This window comes from Typopeltis vanoorti, chromosome 1 (assembly GCF_054136105.1).
Source record: "Typopeltis vanoorti isolate ZY-2024b chromosome 1, IOZ_Tvanoo_1.0, whole genome shotgun sequence".
NCBI lineage: Eukaryota > Metazoa > Arthropoda > Arachnida > Uropygi > Thelyphonidae > Typopeltis > Typopeltis vanoorti.
Genome location: NC_143549.1, coordinates 170,038,214 through 170,057,695, shown reverse-complemented (window position 1 = coordinate 170,057,695; position 19,482 = coordinate 170,038,214). Strand labels below are relative to the sequence as shown.

Genomic DNA, 19,482 nt, shown 5'->3' with positions numbered 1-19,482 from the left:
GAGTGAAATTAAGAAAATTCGGGTGAAAATGATTAAAACAAATCAAGTTGGTACGAAAGAGTTAACGAAAGACGAGTGAGTGGCGTTGTATGGCGGCTCCATTATTAAAGGTGTGCTGGATGAAGGGATACACAAGGTATGTTTTCCAGGTGGTAAAATGAGTAGAGTGATTGATGCATTGGATATGACGAAGGAGCGAGAGAAGGAGTTGATGGTTTTAATATGTACGAATGACTTGACAGATCACAAAGCACGTCAGAATGGATATCAAGTGGCTGCTTAAACAGATAAAAGAGAATAGTGTGACAGGAAGGGTAGTAAGCATGTTGCCTAGGTATGACTGGTGAGATGAGGCAGAGAACAAGGATTATGAATGATATGTTGGTTAAAATGTGTGAGGAGAGTGGAGTACAATTTGTTAATGTGTCGAATACGTTTGAAGGACAAAGTGAACTGTATGGGAGCGATGGACTGCATTTGAGTGGTTTTGGTGCGAGTCGCTTGGAGAGAATGCTTCTGGAAGGTAGAGAAGTGAGTACAGAGAATGAATCTGATGAGGTGGGAAATGATGTGGAAGAGTGAGAGAGTAAGACAGGAGAGATTGAAGAGGTGATTATGAATGAGAAAGTGAGTGCCATGAGTATAGAGAATGAGAGAATGGGTGTGCAAGATGAACAGGGAAAAGGGGAGGCTCAGGGTGTACCCCTGTCCACCCTGAGCCTCGCCGTTTCCCTGTGTGAGAAAGGGGGATGCTCCAAGAGGATCTGAGTGCATATGTAGACAGGAAAGGAATAAGATGACCTGGGATCAAGAGGAAACAGTTGGAATTGAAGAGAGTTCTAAAATGAATAAGCAGAAAGGGAAATGGCCCCAGTCAAGCATGGAGAGATCACATCGAATGAGTGTTATCAGTAGAACTAGCTGTAGATCCAGGAATGAGCTGTTGTGTTTATATACAAATGCTATAAGTCTTAGAAACAAGGCAGATGAAATGGTTGCACTAATTGAGTCTGTTCATCCAAAAATTGCTGGAATAAGTGAGACATGGTTAGATGAGAACGACATGCTGACAGGAATAGAGATGGGAGGATATGATGTGTTCATGAGGTTAGAAGGGGTAAAAAGTTTTTCTATCATCAGTAGAGTGTGCTATTGATGATAGAAAAAGAGTTATGTCCATACAAAGTAGAGATGCAAGAGGGAAATAATGCTAGTGGTTTTGAAGTAGTATGGTGTTGAGATTGAGGTGAATGGAATGAAATACTTGGTTGGATGATGTAATAGAGCAGGAAATGTGGATGTGGACTATGATATATATAATCCAATTAGCCAACCGAATAAGAAAAGAGTGATCATTATGGACAATTTTAATTATGGCGTTGTATGACCGAAATGATGAGATAGCAACTGGAAGTAAAGAAAATGACGAGTTTTTGAGGGATAACTACAACAGACAGTATATAACAGAGGGTGCATGAGGAATGAGGGGCTTGGATTTGGTGATCTCATCAGAGGATATAATTATAAATGACGTGTCAAATCACCCACTAATTAGTGAAAGTGACCATGAGATGATTGCCAGGTGTGAGGACCTCTGATTATGAAGAGATCAGGAGACAGCTTGTAGGTGTAGCATGGAATGAGGAGTTAGCTGGAAAAGAGATCAATGCAGCCTGGAGGATTTTCAAAAATTATCTAGCAGATGCAATGTCTAAATGTATTCCAAGAGTGAGAAGGATAAATAATGTAGGTGTGAAATCGATGAATAAAGAGATTAAGTATGCAATACAGAGAAAAAGGGTATTATGGAGGCAGCATAAGAGAAGTGGAAATAACCAATTCCATTAGAACTACAAAGCCCAGGCAAGGAAAGAGACTTGTTTGGTGAGGGTAGCTAAATAGAGGTATGAACAGCAGTTAACTAATGAAGACAAAAGAATCCTAAGGAGTTCTTTCGATATGTACCCAGCAAAAGATAGAATGATTATGGAAGGATGACATTGATTGGAGAAAATGGTATAAAGACAGCTGTTGCAGAAGGTATGGTGGAGATACTTAATGAACAGTTCATAAAGGTCTTTCAATCTTCTGAATGTGGCTTCATGGAGAGATTGAGAGCAGTTGATGATGGGGAGGAGAGAGACTGACTATATGAGCAATAATTGGAGACTGGCTATCTGATAGGTATCAACAAATTGTGTATGGGGAAGCGTTATCCAGGAAAAATAAAGTTACTAGTGGAGTGCCTCAGGGGTCTGTTTTATGGCCATTGCTGATTAACTTATATATTAATGATATTGGTGAAGATTTGAATGGAGATATTCAGTTGTTTGCAGATGATGATGCAAAGTTAGGATGAACCATGAGGAATAGAGAAGATGGTGTGGCCTTACACCAAGACTTGAATAAATTGAGTGATTGGGAATGGGGATGTGAGTTCAATGTTGCAAAATGTAAGGTTTTAAAATTTGGAAAACAAAAATCGGATGCAGAATTTATGCTTGGTGAGGATATAATGTCGGAAGTGAAGGAAATAAGAGATTTGAGGGTGATAGTGGATAAGGTCTGAAATTTAGGGGACACATAGCCAAAATTCTGAAGACAACACTAAGGCTTGTGTGAATGATACAGAGGACACTGACTTGTAGAAATAGGGAGATTCTTGTTCCATCGTATAAGGCTTTGATTAGGCCACACATGGACTATTGTGCCCAGATTTGGTCACCTGGTTTTCAGAAGAATGAAGAGATGTTGCAAAGGGTCCAAAGGCGACTGACTAAGGTAGTTTCTAACCTCTGGAATGTCGAATATGAGGAAAGATTGAAAAGATGCAACTTGCAGAATCTGGTGGACAGGAGGGGAGGTGGAGGGGAGATATGATAGAGACCTACAAGTTATCAAGGGGTTGTTATAGGATCAATGCTGGAGAGGTTCTACAGAAAATAATGGGAGATCACGGGAGATCCAGAGGTCATCCCTGGAAGCTGTAGAAGGAGGGTGTGAGTAGGGGAGTGAGAAGCAAGTTTTTTCCATGCAGAGTTGTGAATGATTGGAATACCTTGCCTGAAAGTGTGGTGTCTGCAGAGAATTTGAGTGTGTTTAAAGCACGGTATGATGAGCTGTGTGTTTGATAAAAGGAACTCCTAGATGAATCTTTGACTCCATGGGGGTCTTGAGTAATAATAATAATAATAAAAGTGTAATGTGACTCATATAATTCCAGCTTGCTGTACAATTAAAGAGAATTCTTAGTCTCTTAAGGCTCATCAGATATTTATGAGGTTGAGTAAATGCTTCTAATACATCAACTTAATAAAACCAAAACGTGCTTAGCCCTCCTAAATGTTGAAGTTAATTTTGTTTAAAAAACTGATACAATTTTCTAAACAAATGATACTTTTTTTTTGTTTTGACTATGAAATTATAAACATTGCCTATTGAATTTCCTGAAAATCTTCTGCATGGACTTTAATATCATCTGTCACAGTCTCAAATAGAAATTTAGTTTACCTATCAGCCATTCTGAGACTTTTGTTTCTAACAACATACACATACTGGCCACTGAATTAAAAACTTCACAGAAATCAGTGGTTTCCATAAAGGCATTTGACTGCCAATACCAATCTTCTTCAATTCTCTTCACATGATTTGGTGAAATATGGGTTGGGAACAGCCTTTATTAAATGCTTTGGGTAGTTGTTGCATGCAAGTAGTTCTGTTTGCCCATACAAGCCTTCTCAGATGATGGTGATCTTGTTACTGACAGACTGTCATTGGACCACAGTTATGCTTATTAACTAAGCAATATAAGTTATTTTTCTACTGATTAAACACCCAAGATATGTCACCTTTGAGAAACCAGTCAACTCTGCTGTTTTCAAAATCATAGTTCCAGCCAGATGGGTACCCATAGTAAGTCTCTTATCGAACTCTGAACGAACCTTTGTTTTTACCCTTTTTTTTTTCTTAGAACACATGGTGATGCACATGATTAACTATTTTGCATATATGGTGCTTAAGTAACATTTATGTATGCCTGCATAAGCTTCTAATTCAGTAGCTAGTATGTGTACATAAATTAGTAAGTAATATTTCTAGCCATCTACTCGCTCACTCACAAAGAAACTTGGGTATGTTCTAAGTGTCGTGACTATGATCTTTTTCCCAGAAAAATACCATGTATAGAATTTTTTCATCCAATAAACAGAGACTTGTGTACTATTCCTTCTAACACCTCTAACAGAATTCATTTTGAAGTTGCTAAGCATCTTTTCAAATCAAAGCACCTTTCCCCAGTTTTATTTTTCTAGAACTGAATTTGTCTTTAAAAAAACAACAAAATCTCATCACTAAGGCACACAATGGCAACACTGCAGTTGTACAGTTATATTGTAAGATTGGAAGAGATTTAAGATTTGAATAATGCTTCATGATTATTCATAAATGACTTCTCTCTTCTAATCTTACAGTTAGTATGATAATGAACTCAGCGATGACAATGCTTCTAGGTGAGATGATGATTTAAATTAAAAAACCCAACATCATTTTTGAAAATACTCCTAGGCTGTGGTGTCCCACACGATCCCTATGCCATATTCTCCTATCACTCCATTGCTGATTATATTGGTTGTCCAATATAAACTTTCTAAATATTTCTATTTTTTTCACAGGGTTGTCCACCTCAAATATATTAAGAACACTTTGGACTTGAACGACAAAATGTGTTCTATCTCTATGCCACTCTAACATTATGATCAAATTGAATATTATTATGATTATTATTGATGCCTCCAGGGAGTCCAAGGACTCGTCAAGGAAGGGCTGCTCTACAATTCCGTCTCCACCATTCAATCACCAAATGACTGCAACTACACCAACGCCATCTCTCGCCAACCACCAATAGTATTTCCACAGAAAACCACAAACATCCATGTCCACTGCCAGATTCGAACCTGCAACCTTTTGGCTGGGGAGTGGATACGCTATCCACTCGGCCAATCAGGCCAGCATATATAGTCTCACTTTTGACCAACATACCTTTAAAATATATCATTAAATTACTTAAACATGATTTGCTGGAAGAAGTAAAATTTTTTGATTTTGTAATTTATCCCAAATGGTTTAAAGTGCAGAATGAAATGTATATCAGCAATAAAAAGACTAGAACTATGAAAATAGCAGAAGATTGAAAACTTCAGCTGCATTCTGGATGGAGATCCTATAGAACAAGTAAAATATTTCTGCTGTTTAGGCAAAGTTTTTAGTGAAGATAGCAGGTTAAAGCTGGAAATAGACAAAAGAATAAGCAAAGCTGAGAAAAATTAGGGGAATGAACCACTGGCATCAAAATTTTATCTTTATAAAATGAAGATATATTAGAAAGATTGGTCATCTGGCGTTGAATACACCGGTGCTCGTCCGATCACCGAAATTAAGCAGCATTGAGCTCGGTTAGTACTTGGGAGGGGCCCACCTAGGAATGCCAAGTACTGTGGCATAAACTTTTACCTGGGTGGTTGCCAGCAGTGCGAGGATCCCTGTGAGAAAAGGGTATATGTGGAACTACAAGGGGGGGGGGGGTTTGATTATGAAGAGCTCAGGAGACAGCTTGCGGGTGTAGCATGGAATGAACAGTTAGCTGGAAAAGAGATCAAGGCAGCTTGGGGGATTTTCAAAAACTATCTAGTAGATGCAATGTCTAAATATATTCCAAGGGTGAGAAGGTTAAATAATGTATGAGATGGATGAATAAAGAGATTAAGCATGCGATACAGAGAAAAAGGGCATTGTGGAGGCAGCATAAGAGAAGTGGAAATAACCAATTTCATGAGGTCTACAAAGACCAGGAAAGGAGGGTGACTTGTTTGGTGAGAGTAGCTAAAGAGAGGTATGAACAGCAGTTAGCTAATGAAGCCAAAAAGAATCCTAGGGAGTTCTTTCGATATGTAGCCAGCAAAAGAAAGAATGATTATGGAATGATGACATTGACAATGGAGAAAATGGTATAAAGACAGCTGTTGCAGAATGTGTGGTGGATATACTTAACGAGCAGTTCATAAAGATCTTTCCATCTTGTGAATGTGACTTCAGCAAGAGACTGAGAGCAGTTGATGATGGAGATGAGAGACTGACTGTAAGTGAGCAAGAGGTGTTTGAGGAGTTGAGTAAACTAGATGTAAATAAGGCTATGGGACTTGATAATATATCACTGCATATTCTGAAGGAATGTGCCAGGGAGTTGACACCTGCCTTGATATGTTTTTTTAAAACGAGTCTTGCACTTGGTCAAGTTCCTAAGGAGTGGAAGGACGACAAGATTGTGCCATTTCATAAAGGAGGTGATCGAACTCGAGCATCAAACTCTAGGCCTATCTGTGATAATACCATTGATGTCAACCCAACTCTGGTTGGGTTGACAACAATGGTATTATCTTTGATGGACAGCATGGATTTGCTAAAGGGAGGTCATGTTTTAGTAATATACTTACTTATTACAATAAAGTGACTGCTTCCTTGGACAGAGGAGAAGGATACAGAGTAATATACTTGGATTTTGCAAAGGCTTTTGATAGAGTACCTCATGATAAGTTGACAGTGAAACTAGAGCAGATGGGGTTGGATATTAGATTAGTGCATTGGATTGGAGACTGGCTATCTGATAGGTATCAACAATTTGTGTATGGGAGTGCGATATCCAGGAAAAGGAAAGTCACTAGTGGAGTGCCTCAGGGGTCTGTTTTAGGGCCATTACTTTTTAACTCATATATTAATGATATTGGTGAAGATTTCGATGGAGATATTCAGTTGTTTGCAGATGATGCAAAGTCAGGACGAACCATAAAGAGTAGTGAAGATGTTGTGACCTTACAAGAAGACTTGAATAAATTGAGTGATTGGGCACGGAAATGGGGTTGTGAGTTCAATGTTGCAAAATGTAAGGGTTTAAAATTTGGAAAAAACAAAGATGGGATCCAGAATTTATGCTTGGTGAGAATATATTGTTGGAGGTAGAGGAAATAAGAGATCTGTGGGTGATAGTGGATAAGGATCTAAAATTTAGGGGACACATCGCCAAAAGGCTTCTGGGAATGATGTGGATGACACTGACGTGTAGAAGTAGGGAGATTCTTGTTCCATTGTATAAGGCTTTGATTAGGCTACACATGGACTATTGTGCCCAGATTTGGTCACCGGGTTTTCAGAAGGATGAAGAGATGTTGCAAAGGGTCCAAAGGCAACTGACTAAGGTAGTTTCTGACCTCTAGAATGTTGAGTATGAGGAAAGATTGAGAAGATGTAAATTGCAGAGTCTGGTGGAGAGGAGGAAGAGGGGAGAAATGATAGAGACCTACAAGTTGGTAAGGGGTTGTTATAAGATCAATGGTGGAAAAGTTCTACAGAGAATAGTGGGAGATCAGGGGAGAACCAGAGGTCATCCCTGGAAACTGTATAAGGAAGGTGTGAGTGGGGGAGTGAGAGGCAGGTTTTTTCGTGCAGAGTTGTGAATGATTGGAATTCCTTGCCTAGGAGTGTGGAGTTTGAGTGTGTTTAAGACACGGTATGATGAGATATGTGTGTGATAAAAGGACCTCCTAGATGCATATTTGACTCCATGAGGTCTTGGGGTAATAATAATAATAATAACTCTAGGAATTTATTAAATGTTCATTACCTTACTAAAGCTAAGGTGGCGCTTAGTTCAGTTTTTTTCTGTTAAGATGTATATTATGTTCCCTTTTTTGTACTGATCTCTGTGATTCATAGATGAAAATTCCTCTAATAAAGTGTTTATTTTGCAAGAATCATCCATCCTTGTGAATTTCTGTGAATTTGGTCGTGAACTATGAAGATAGGTTGAGAGGCTGCTGCACATGTTTTTACAGATGTAGAAAGTTATGGGATTACTGATGTGCTCTCACATCATCGTACCATGCTTAGCATCAAGTGATTGAGGCAAACTGCCAAATCCTCCTTCAGAGCAAGGATAAGGCCTTATATTTCTGGAGAGGAATTTTGAACAGCAGTGAGTCTCCCAATTGCATCTCAAATGAGTTCTATTGGGTTTAGATAATAGGAGTATGCCGGCCACTCGAGTCTATTAATATCCTGTCTCCAGATGCATCTCCACTGCTCGTGTTCAATGCGGTGTGGCACTGTCATCCATAAAAATGAATTCTGCGCCTACAGCACCACGGAACACTCAAACATAAGGTTGAAGAACTTTGTTGCAATATGTTTCACTAGTCATAGTCCCTTTTTTCCAGCACTTGTAGAGCTTGTTGATTCCATTAAACATAATACCTCTCCACACCATGACTCTAACACTGCTGTAACTTATGCCCTTTCAGGAACTTTCTCCTGATGGTAAGCAGTACCATTTTCAAGCGAAATCAAGTTATCTAGAATCAGAGGAAAGACTAAATAACTGTGGTTGTAATTTTCAAAAATAGCATTCTTTGGTTTTGGACACCAGTGTATGATTAGGCTAAATAAAGACCTAAGAAACTAGGTTATGATAAACATTACATACATTACTTATGATCAACAGTGAATCATGTGCATGTCCTCTCAACACAATATGCACCATTAGTTTAATGACAGGTTGATCAACATCAGTTTAAGTATTATTATTACCCCAAGACCTCATGGAGTCAAAGACTCATTTGGAGGGTCCTTTTATCACACACACATCTCATCATACTGAGCCTTAAATACACTCAAACTCCTTGCAGACACTACACTCTCAGGCAAGGCATTCCAATCATTCACAACTCTGCACAAAAAAAACCTGCCTCTCACTCCCCTACTCACACCCTCTTTATACAGTTTCCATGGATGACCTCTGGTTCTCCCCTGATTTCCCACTATTCTTATACCAACTTGAAGATCTCTATCATATCTCCCCTCTTCCTCCTCTCCACCAGACTCTGCAAATTACATCTTTTCAATCTTTCCTCATACTCAACATTCCAGAGGTCAGAAACTACCTTACTCAGTCGCCTTTGGACCCTTTCCAACATCTCTTCATTCTTCTGAAAACCAGGTGACCAAATCTGGGCACAATAGTCCATGTGTGGCCTAATCAAAGCCTTATACGATGGAACAAGAATCTCCCTATTTCTACAAGTCAGTGTCCTCTGTATCATTCCCAGACGCCTTAGTGTTCTCTTCAGAATTTTGGCTGTGTTCCCTAAATTTCAGACCTTATCCACTATCACCCTCAAATCTCTTATTTCCTTCACTTCCGACATTATATCCTCACCAAGCATAAATTCTGCATCCGATTTTTGTTTTCCAAATTTTAAAACCTTACATTTTGCAACATTGAACTCACATCCCCATTCCCAATCACTCAATTTATTCAAGTCTTCTTGTAAGGCCACACCATCTTCTCTATTCCTCATGGTTCATCCTAACAGTGCATCATCATCTGCAAACAACTGAATATCTCCATTCAAATCTTCACCAATATCATTAATATATAAGTTAATCAGCAATGGCCATAAAACAGACCCCTGAGGCACACCACTAGTAACTTTATTTTTCCTGGATAACGCTTCCCCATACACAATTTGTTGATACCTATCAGATAGCCAGTCTCCAATTATTGCTCATATAGTCAGTCTCTCTCTTCCCCATCATCAACTGCTCTCAATATCTCCATGAAGCCACATTCAGAAGATTGAAAGACCTTTATGAACTGCTCATTAAGTATCTCCACGATACCTTCTGCAACAGCTGTCATAATACCATTTTCTCCAATCAATGTCATCCTTCCATAATCATTCTATCTTTTCCTGGGTACATATCGAAAGAACTCCTTAGGATTCTTTTGTCTTCATTAGTTAACTGCTGTTCATACCTCTATTTAGCTACCCTCACCAAACAAGTCTCTTGCCTTGCCTGGTCTTTGTAGTTCTAATGGAATTGGTTATTTCCACTTCTCTTATGCTGCCTCCATAATACCCTTTTTCTCTGTATAGCATACTTAATCTCTTTATTCATCGATTTCACACCTACATTATTTAACCTTCTCACTCTTGGAATTGCATCTGCTAGATAATTTTTGAAAATCCTCCAGGCTGCATTGATCTCTTTTCCAGCTAACTCCTCATTCCATGCTACACCTACAAGCTGTCTCCTGATCTCTTCATAATCACCCCCTTGTAGTTATTTCCACATATACTCTTTCTCTTACAGAGGTCCTCACACCTGGCAATCATCTCATGGTCACTTTCACTAATTAGTGGGTGATTTGACACTTCATTTATAATTATATCCTCTGATGAGATCACCAAATCCAAGACCCTCAACCCTCATGCACCTTCTGTTATATACTGTCTGTTGTAGTTATCACTCAAAAACTCGAAATTCGTTTTCTTTACTTCCAGTTGCTATCTCATCATTTCAGTCATACAACGGCATAATTAAAATTGTCCATAATGATCACTCTTTTCTTATTCGGTTGGCTAATTGGATTATATATTTCATAGTCGACATCCACATTTCCTGCTCTATAACATCATCCAACCAAGTATTTCATTCCATTCACCTCAATCTCAACACCATACTGCTTCAAAACCACTGGCATTATTTCCCTCTTGCATCTCTGCTTTGTATGGACATTACTCTTTTTCTATCATCGATAGCACACTCTATGGATGATAGAAAAACTTTTTACTCCTTCTAACCTCATGAACACATCATATCCTCCCATCTCTATTCCTGTCAGCATGTCGTTCTCATCTAACCATGTCTCACTTATTCCAGCAATTTTTGGATGAACAGACTCAATTAGTGCAACCATTTCATCTGCCTTGTTTCTTAGACTTATAGCATTTGTATATAAACACAACAGCTCATTCCTGGATCTACAGCTAGTTCTAGTGATAACACTCATTCGATGTGATCTCTCCATGCTTGACTGGGGCCATTTCCCTTTCTGCTTATTCATTTTAGAACCCTCTTCAATTCCAACTGTTTCCTCTTGATCCCAGGTCATCTTATTCCTTTCCTGTCTACATATGCTCTCAGATCCTCTTGGAGCATCCCCCTTTCTCACACAGGGAAATGGTGAGGCTCAGGGTGGACAGGGGTACACCCTGAGCCTCCCCTTTTCCCTGTTCATCTTGCACACCCATTCTCTCATTCTCTATACTCATGGCACTCACTTTATCATTCATAATCACCTCTTCAATCTCTCCTGTCTTACTCTCTCACTCTTCCACTTCATTTCCCACTTGATCAGATTCATTCTCTGTACTCACTTCTCTACCTTCCAGAAGCATTCTCTCCAAGCGTCTCGCACCAAAACCACTCAAATGCAGTCCATCGCTCCCATACAGTTCACTTTGTCCTTCAAACTTATTCAACACATTAACAAATTGTACTCCCCTCTCCTCACACATTTTAGCCAACATATCATTCATAATCCTTGTTCTCTGCCTCATCTCACCAGTCATACCTAGGCAACACGCTTACTACCCTTCCTGTCACACTATTCTCTTTTATCTGTTTAAGCAGCCACTTGATATCCATTCTGACGTGCTTTGTGATCTGTCAAGTCATTCGTACCTATTAAAACCATCAACTCCTTCTCTCGCTCCTTCATCATATCCAACGCGTCAATCACTCTACTCATTTTACCGCCTGGAAAACATACCTTGTGCATCCTTTCATCCAGCACACCTTTAATTATGGAGCCGCCATACAATGCCACTCACTCGTCTTTTGTTAACTCTTTCGTACCAACTTGATTTGTTTTAATCATTTTCACACGAATTTTCTTAATTTCACTCCGCATCCATCCCAACACGACTTTAGAATCTCGCATCACATTCTCTGTATCATTCAATCTTTCTAATTTTGCAAACTCTCAACTCTCGCTTCACACTTTCACTCATCCTTTTGAGTTTCTGTACTTTCGGTCCATGTGTCCAACTTTCCCTTTTATTCATTCTTTCCTTTTTTCCCACTTTCGATCCTTTCATCATGCTATTTCCGGTTTCTTTTGCTCTCTCAATTTTGTTTCCTTCCACCACAATCACCTCATTTTCGTTCTTTTTACTATCCATTACAGTTTTCAAATAACTCGTTTTCTTTTTCAATTCAATTTCTTTTTGTTAACAATTTTTCACCTTTCTTTCACACCATGCTTCTCTTTCGAACGAGCACTCATTCTTCCCACAACATTCTCACCACTAACACCCTCCATCATCAAATTCATATTAGCACTCATCAAATTCTCGTTTAGATCACACTGCACACATACCCGTCTTCCATCAGCCCTGAATATCGACAAACCATCTATGTAATCAAAAGAATACATGTAGCACACCTCACACTTCAGGAAACGACTGAAGTCTAAGTTAGTCATGCAGTCACAAAGCCGCTGCCATCTTTCCTCTGCCGATTACTACTCTACGGGCCAAAAACAATAAATTTGTAATCAAGTTTAAGTAAAATATCCCACACACTAATAATACTAGTAGCACACAACTTTTATAGCAGCTCTTACTCAAACATCACTCATATACAATTAATTATTTCAAGAATAACTTATCTGAATCCAGAGCACTTCTTACACACCGCTGCTACTGTTGTCTCATGAGCACCCTCTTTTTGAGAAGTTTAATTCTATTACTGTACTTAGCTTTTTTTTAATTATTAAAACTTACCATATGTGTAGCAATTTTTAGAAACTTGCTTACCATAAAGCCGATATTCCTTTCAAGATCGGAACATAAGGAGACATACTTAATATGAATAAATGACAGAAAACTAACTATAAAATTAATCTTTGATTATTGGAATTTTTGCTTCTGTATCACACACAATGTCAGTACAAAAATATAAAATTAATTCTGTATTTGTGGAGGAGCCTCCATAGGTCAGTTGGTATAGACTTTGGTCAGAAAGACTTGGATTCAATTCCTGTCCATGACATGAGGAACCTTTATCTAGTCTTTTTCAACTAAAGGTGAGTTAGCCATTCTCATATGGAGGGTTTTTTCTCCTGGTAACTTGGGTTTTTCATCCATCAAAACAGGCAAACTAGTATCCTACATTTCCACCCTAACATTAGGCTCTGTGACAAGCCGGTTAGGATTGCTTAAAGTCGCATCATGTAAAATAGTGGACCCTGCGTAAAGCGGAATATAACATGAGGAAGAAGAAGAATTCTTTATTTGTAGAATTTTTGCCTATGTAATCACAGGTGTAGACAATAGAAAAATGGAACAAAACTATTATTATTGTTATTCAGTACCTACATGAAGTCACAAGACTCATTGTGGGAGGACGATCATAGATAACAGTCTAGCAAACCACTCCTTAAATTCACTCTCTGTTCAGATTACCCTACATGCACAAACTTTGTTTCCTAACACCTCGATCAATGATTAAACAAGAATATAATATCTTGATATCTTTAATCTATAACCTGGTGAAAAAACTTTCAACAGGGAGCTCTAAACCAGAGTATTTTAATAATAAGGTGTTACACCTTTTCACTACTTAAACATTGGTATCTCTTCTGGGTACTGCCCCCACTGATATTTGATAATGTTTGTCTCTGGGTTGGCTTGCTTCCTCGGGAAAAGAGAGGCTTTACGCAGTGGCTGGTTTATGCTCGTCATTGAGTGGGGGATTAAGGATTAAACACACTTGGATAAAGGATTAAACTAAATTTATAGTCTGACCAAGTGAAAAATAAACTTTCAACAATGTAGATGTGTGAAATTTTTAAATATTTCACAGATAAACACATATCTTTTAAAAACATTTTAAAAATCATTGAATTTTGCTTATGTCTCCCTCGATCTAATGCCTCCACTGAACAAGTATTTTCGTTAGTGAACAACATGTGGATCAGTGAAAAGAGCTAATTAAAAATCGAAACATTGAAAGCATGCATTTATACCAAATGCAACTTTGACCTGAATTGTATACAGTTTTATGAATATTTAAAACACAAACCTAATTTATTAAAAACAGTTCATTCATGTGAAAAGTATCAAAATTAAAATTTTTTAGTAATAATATGATTGTTTAAAATGCTATGTGTATGCTTATATTTTATAATAAATGTTATAAAGCTGTTTAGTTTTAATGAAACAAATAAACACAATCTGCTTTTTTTTATTATGAAACAAGTTCTGATTTGTCCTTTATTTTGTCCAAAAAAAATATGGTCACTGTAGTTATACCAGAGATAATACTAAAAATGTATATCTGTTTATATTTGGTAAAAAATATTGTTCACTGTTATGATCGAGTAAATTAATGAAGGTTGAATTTGCCTATAAATATAACTTTTATTTTTTAGGGATTTGTTCCTGATGAACACAGATACGGTGCTATCCAAAGTATTTTTGTTAGATCAGACTCCACAGGCACTGCCACTTGGACAACTGATGAACCAGTAATTAATGTATGTTAAAATATTACATTTGCTATTTTGACAATAACTAGAACACACTTGAAGAATATGCCAGATATTACATTTTTTTCCATGCTCTGCTTCTAAATGTAAAACCTTTCATATGAAAAGCAGGCAAATCAGAATGCAGATTAATTTGATTTTGAAATGATTCATAAGCTTATTTACAGATTGAGAGCAGTTGAGTTGATGATGGGGAGGAGAGACTGACTGTAAGTGAGCAAGATATGTATGGGGAGTTGAGTAAACTTGGTATTAATAAGGCTGCAGGTCTTGATAATATATCACCATATATTCTGAAGAAATGTGCCAAGGAGTTGGCATCTGCTTTGACATATTTTTTTAATATGTCTTGCACTGGATCAAGTTCCAAAGGAGTGGAAGGAGGGCAAGATTGTGCTGCTTCATAATGGAAGTGATAGAACTCGTGCATCAAATTATAGGTGTGTGTCAGGTGTTGTGGTCAAGTTGTTGGAGAAGCTGGTAAGAACTAGGATCCAGAATTGGGTTGACAACAATGGTATTATCTTTTGATGGATAATTAAAGAAAAGTCATGTTTTTAGTAATCTACTGACTTATTACAATAAAGTGATGGCTTCCTTGGTCAAAGGAGAGGGATACACATTAATATACTTGAATTTCACAAAGGCTTTTGATAGATTACCACATGATAAGTTGATAGTCAAACTAGAGTGGATGAGGCTAGTGCATTGGATCAGAGACTGCCTATCTGACAGATATCATCAAGTTGTGTATGGGGGAGCAATATTCCAGAAGAGGAAAGTTACTAGTGGCGTATAATTATTTTTAACTTGTATGTTAATGATATTGGTGATGATTTTGATGGAGATTTTCAGTTGTTTGCAGATGATGCAAAGTTGGGATGAATATGAAGAATAGAGAAGATGGTGTGGCCTTACAAGAAGATTTGAATAAATTGAGTGAATGTGTATGGGGATGCGAGTTCAATGTTGCAAAATGTACGGTTTTAAAGTGTGGGAAACAAATATGGGATATAGAATTTACGCTTGGTGAGGATATATTGTTGGAGGTGGAGGAAATAAGAGATCTTGGGGTGATAGTGGATAAGGATCTGAAATTTAGAGGACAACACAAAGGCTCTGGGAATGATTCAGAGGACACTGGGTTGTAGAAGCAGGGAGATTCTTGGTCCATTGTATAAGGCTTTGATTAGGCCACACATGGACTACTGTGCACAGATTTGGTCACCTGTTTTTCAAAAGGATGAAGAGATGTTGGAAAGGGTCCAGAGGCAACTGACTAAGGTAGTTTCTGACCTCTGCAATGTTGAATATGAGGAAAGGTTGAGAAAATGCAATTTACAGAGTCTAGTGGATAGGAGGAAGAGGGAAGATATAATAGAGCCTTACAAGTTAGTAAGGAGTTGTTATTGGATCAATGTTTAGAGTTTCTACAGAAAACAGTAGGAGATCAGGGGAGAACCAGAGGTCATCCCTGGAAGCTGTATAAGGAGGATGTGAGCAGGGGAGTGAGAAGCAGGTTTTTTTCATGCAGAGTTGTGAATGATTGGAATGCCTTGCCTGAGAGTGTGGAGTCTGCAGTGGGTGTGTTTAAGGAAGGTATGATGAGCTGTGTGTATGATAACAGGACCTCCTAGATGAGTCTTGGACTCCATAGGATCGTGGGATATAATAATAATAGCATGTACAGAAGATCCATATTCATTTAAGTGTATCCTAAATGAAGTTGATAATAATGTAGAATAACTGACTGCTTGGCTGGCCTGGTTGGCTGAGTGGTAAGTATTCACGCTCCAGCCAAGAGACTGCGAGTTCGAATCTCACGTAGACGTGGATGTGTGTGATTGTTGTCCACCTTCATACATTCATTCATACAAGTGAATAAACACACTCTCCCAAGATGGAGTGGGTCATCTTAGGAGAAGTAGAACCATCCCTCCTGCAATGGGAGAGGCCTTTACCCCTGCAGTGGGGAAAAGTTACAGGCTGTTTAAAAACTGACTGCTTGATCAGTTGCACCTAATTATCAAATTTGCTTCCTTTTTTTTTTTTTTTTCTTTTTACAGCACAAAAATGTGCAAATCATGTGGGAAAGTCAGAACTGTGAAGAGTTATATATATCATTTGTCACAGTGTCCATGTGAGTTATCTTCAGAGTCCAGAACAAAATGATGTTTTGACATCAGAAATGTTCACTTATTTAGGAAATAAACAAATTTTAATTAAAGTTATCATATAGTTCAACATTTTGGCTCATTTTGTTAGAGCTGTTATCATCACAGACTTATTATACAGCTGCTTAATAAACTGGTGTGCAACATTAGCTTCAAATTCATCTCATGATATTGCAATAATTCCCAGTAGACTGCTTTACAACAAGTAACTGAATTGGATAAGTTGGAAGTTAGAAATAGATTAATGAATTGGGGAAGTGATTGGCTATTGACAAATTGTATATACTGGAAAGTGGAATTCCAGAAAGAGGTCACTAGTGGGTCTGTTTTGGGGCTGTTACTCTTTAACTTGTGTGAATGATACTGGAACTTTTGTGCCAACTGGAAATATGCAGTTGTTTGCACAAGATGCAATGTTGGGGAGAACTATGAGGAGTAGTGCAGATGTTATGATCTTAATGGATTATGTGAGTTGGCAAGTTTGACATTTCAAAGTGTAAGTATTTGGAATTAAAGATTCAAGGTGGGATGGAAACTACACCATAAATGGAGGAAATGAAAATGGAAGTGTGGTGAATTGGAAGCTGGATATGTGAATATTTGCAAAAGTTTAGAGATCAACTTGCTAAAACTGTAAGGAAAATCACAATGAATTATTACAATGATGAGAAGGATATTTCTCTAAAGTGGTTATAGTTCCATTGTACAAGATCCTGATCAAGCCATATATGTAAGCATAGATCTAGTCATTGAAAGTTTATTTTTCACTTGGTTAGAATATAATAAATTTAGTTTAATCCTTTATCCAAGTGTGAGCAAACAAAGTTTGCGCCTGAAAGTATCTTCAGGACTGAGGTAAGGTGGTAAACCTTACCTCAGTCCTGAAGATACTTTCAGGCGCAAACTTTGTTTGCTCACACTTGGATAAAGGATTAAACTAAATTTATTATAGATCTAGTCACTTGGTTTTCAAGGAAATTGGTATATTTTCCCCATTTGCATCCAACAGTGGAAAGTGATCATGTGGTCTTGACTTATTAGGTAGCAAAACATGTGGAAATTATTATTATTATTATTCAGGCCTCCATGGAGTCAAAAGACTCATCGTGGGAGGTCCTTCCTAAGAACATAAAGTCTGTCAAGACTCATCGAGGGGAGGTTCCCCCCCCCCCTAAGAAACACAAAGTCTATCTTACCACTCCTTAAACTCATTGACCATTCTCGCTCTCACCACTCCATCAGGCAATGCATTCCACGGTTCAACCACCCTCCACGCAAATAAACCACTCCTCACCCTCTTGCTCACAGTTTCCTTGCGTAACTTCCAGGGATGGCCTCTTGTCATCACTCCTTCTCGCTGTTCAACCAAGTGAAAGAACTCCCCAGTGTCAACCCTGTAACCACCTCTCAACAGTTTAAAAGTCTCAATCATATCACCTCTCCTTCTTCTATCCACCAAACTTTGCAGTCCACATTCCCTCAGCCGAAATTCCAGTTAAGAAGGGGTATATGCGGAACCATAAGGCGGGTGATTATGATACACTTGGGAACAGGTTGAAGCAGTACCATGGCATAAGGATTTGCAAGGGAAGGGTGTTCACAGTGTGTGGGGTATAGTCAAGGGATATCTGGAGGAAGCAAATATACCCAAGGATTGGTGCAGAAGGAATGATGCAGAGTTTGTGGATCTATGTCCTGAGTTTGATGGATGGAGGGTGTATAAGGAGAAAGATTACCAGGTAACTGAAGAACAGTACAAGAATCAGGCAAGAAAAGTGACCAGCATGGTAAGGAAGGCAAACAAAATCAGATTATGAGAAGAAATTAGCTGAGGAGGCAAAAGGAAATTCCAAGGAGTTTTTTTTTCATTATGTAGCAAGTAGGAGGAAGAATAACTATGGAAGGATAACTTTAATGAGTGCAGATGGTAGAGATGTAACAGAAGTAGACAAAATAGTTGAGCTACTGAGTGACCATTTTTCAAGGGTATATCTTCCAAGTGAAAATATTGTTATGGCAGAGGTGATGTGAGAACAGAGGTCGATGAATTAGAAGTACTTAGGATATTGCAGAATCTGAATGCAAATACAACTGTAGGATTGGATGATAACATATCGGCTTCCATTTTAATATAATGTGAAAGGAAACTAGCAGTGCCTTTGACTAGGCTGTTTAATTTCAGTTTGGCTCTGGCAAAGTCTCAAGAGAGTGGAAGGAGGGCAAAATAATTCCTTTGCATAAAGGAGGATCTAAGTCTGTTGTAGTAAATTATTGACCAATCAGTATTTTAGGAGTGGTGGTAAAAGTACTTGAAAAATTGATCAGGAATGAATGGATAAGAATATGATACTCTATGAGGGGCAGCATGGCTTTGTGAAAGGTAAGTCATGCCTTAGTAATCTATTAGCATTTTATAATAGGGTGACAGCTAAGTTGGATAAAGAGGATGACTACACAATGATACTGCTGGATTTTGCAAAGGCATTTGACAGGATATCACATAGAACTCTTTTAAGCAAACTGCAGCAAATGGGGGAATGGATATGAAACTGATGATATGAATAGAGGGATGGCTCATGAACAGATACTAACAAAAAAAAAAATGTAGTATATGGGGGAGCAGAATCCAGGAAAGGCAGGTGAATAGTGGTGTGCCACAGGGCTCTATGCTTAGTCACTGCTGTTTAATTTGTACATGAATGATATAGAAAATAATTTGAAGGGAGATATTCAGTTTTTTGCTGATGATGCTAAGTTGAGTAGGATAATAGTTAATCAAGGTTATGTAGTGAGCTGGCAGGATGATTTGAATAGGCTAACAGTATGGACAAAACATAATGGATGTCGATTTAATATAGAAAAGTG

The 19,482-nt window shown here is 38.1% G+C and overlaps 1 protein-coding gene across 1 annotated transcript in view; it reads left to right on the top strand.

The window, feature by feature from the left end:
- The window catches only part of LOC150110639 (transient receptor potential cation channel subfamily M member-like 2), a 658,320-nt gene that overhangs the window by 574,166 nt on the left and 64,672 nt on the right, over nt 1-19,482 (top strand). Inside the window, exon 28 of the mRNA XM_090403554.1 lies at nt 14,327-14,431. Coding sequence (XP_090259680.1) covers nt 14,327-14,431 — 105 coding nt within the window. The remainder of the gene's footprint in view (nt 1-14,326; nt 14,432-19,482) is intronic.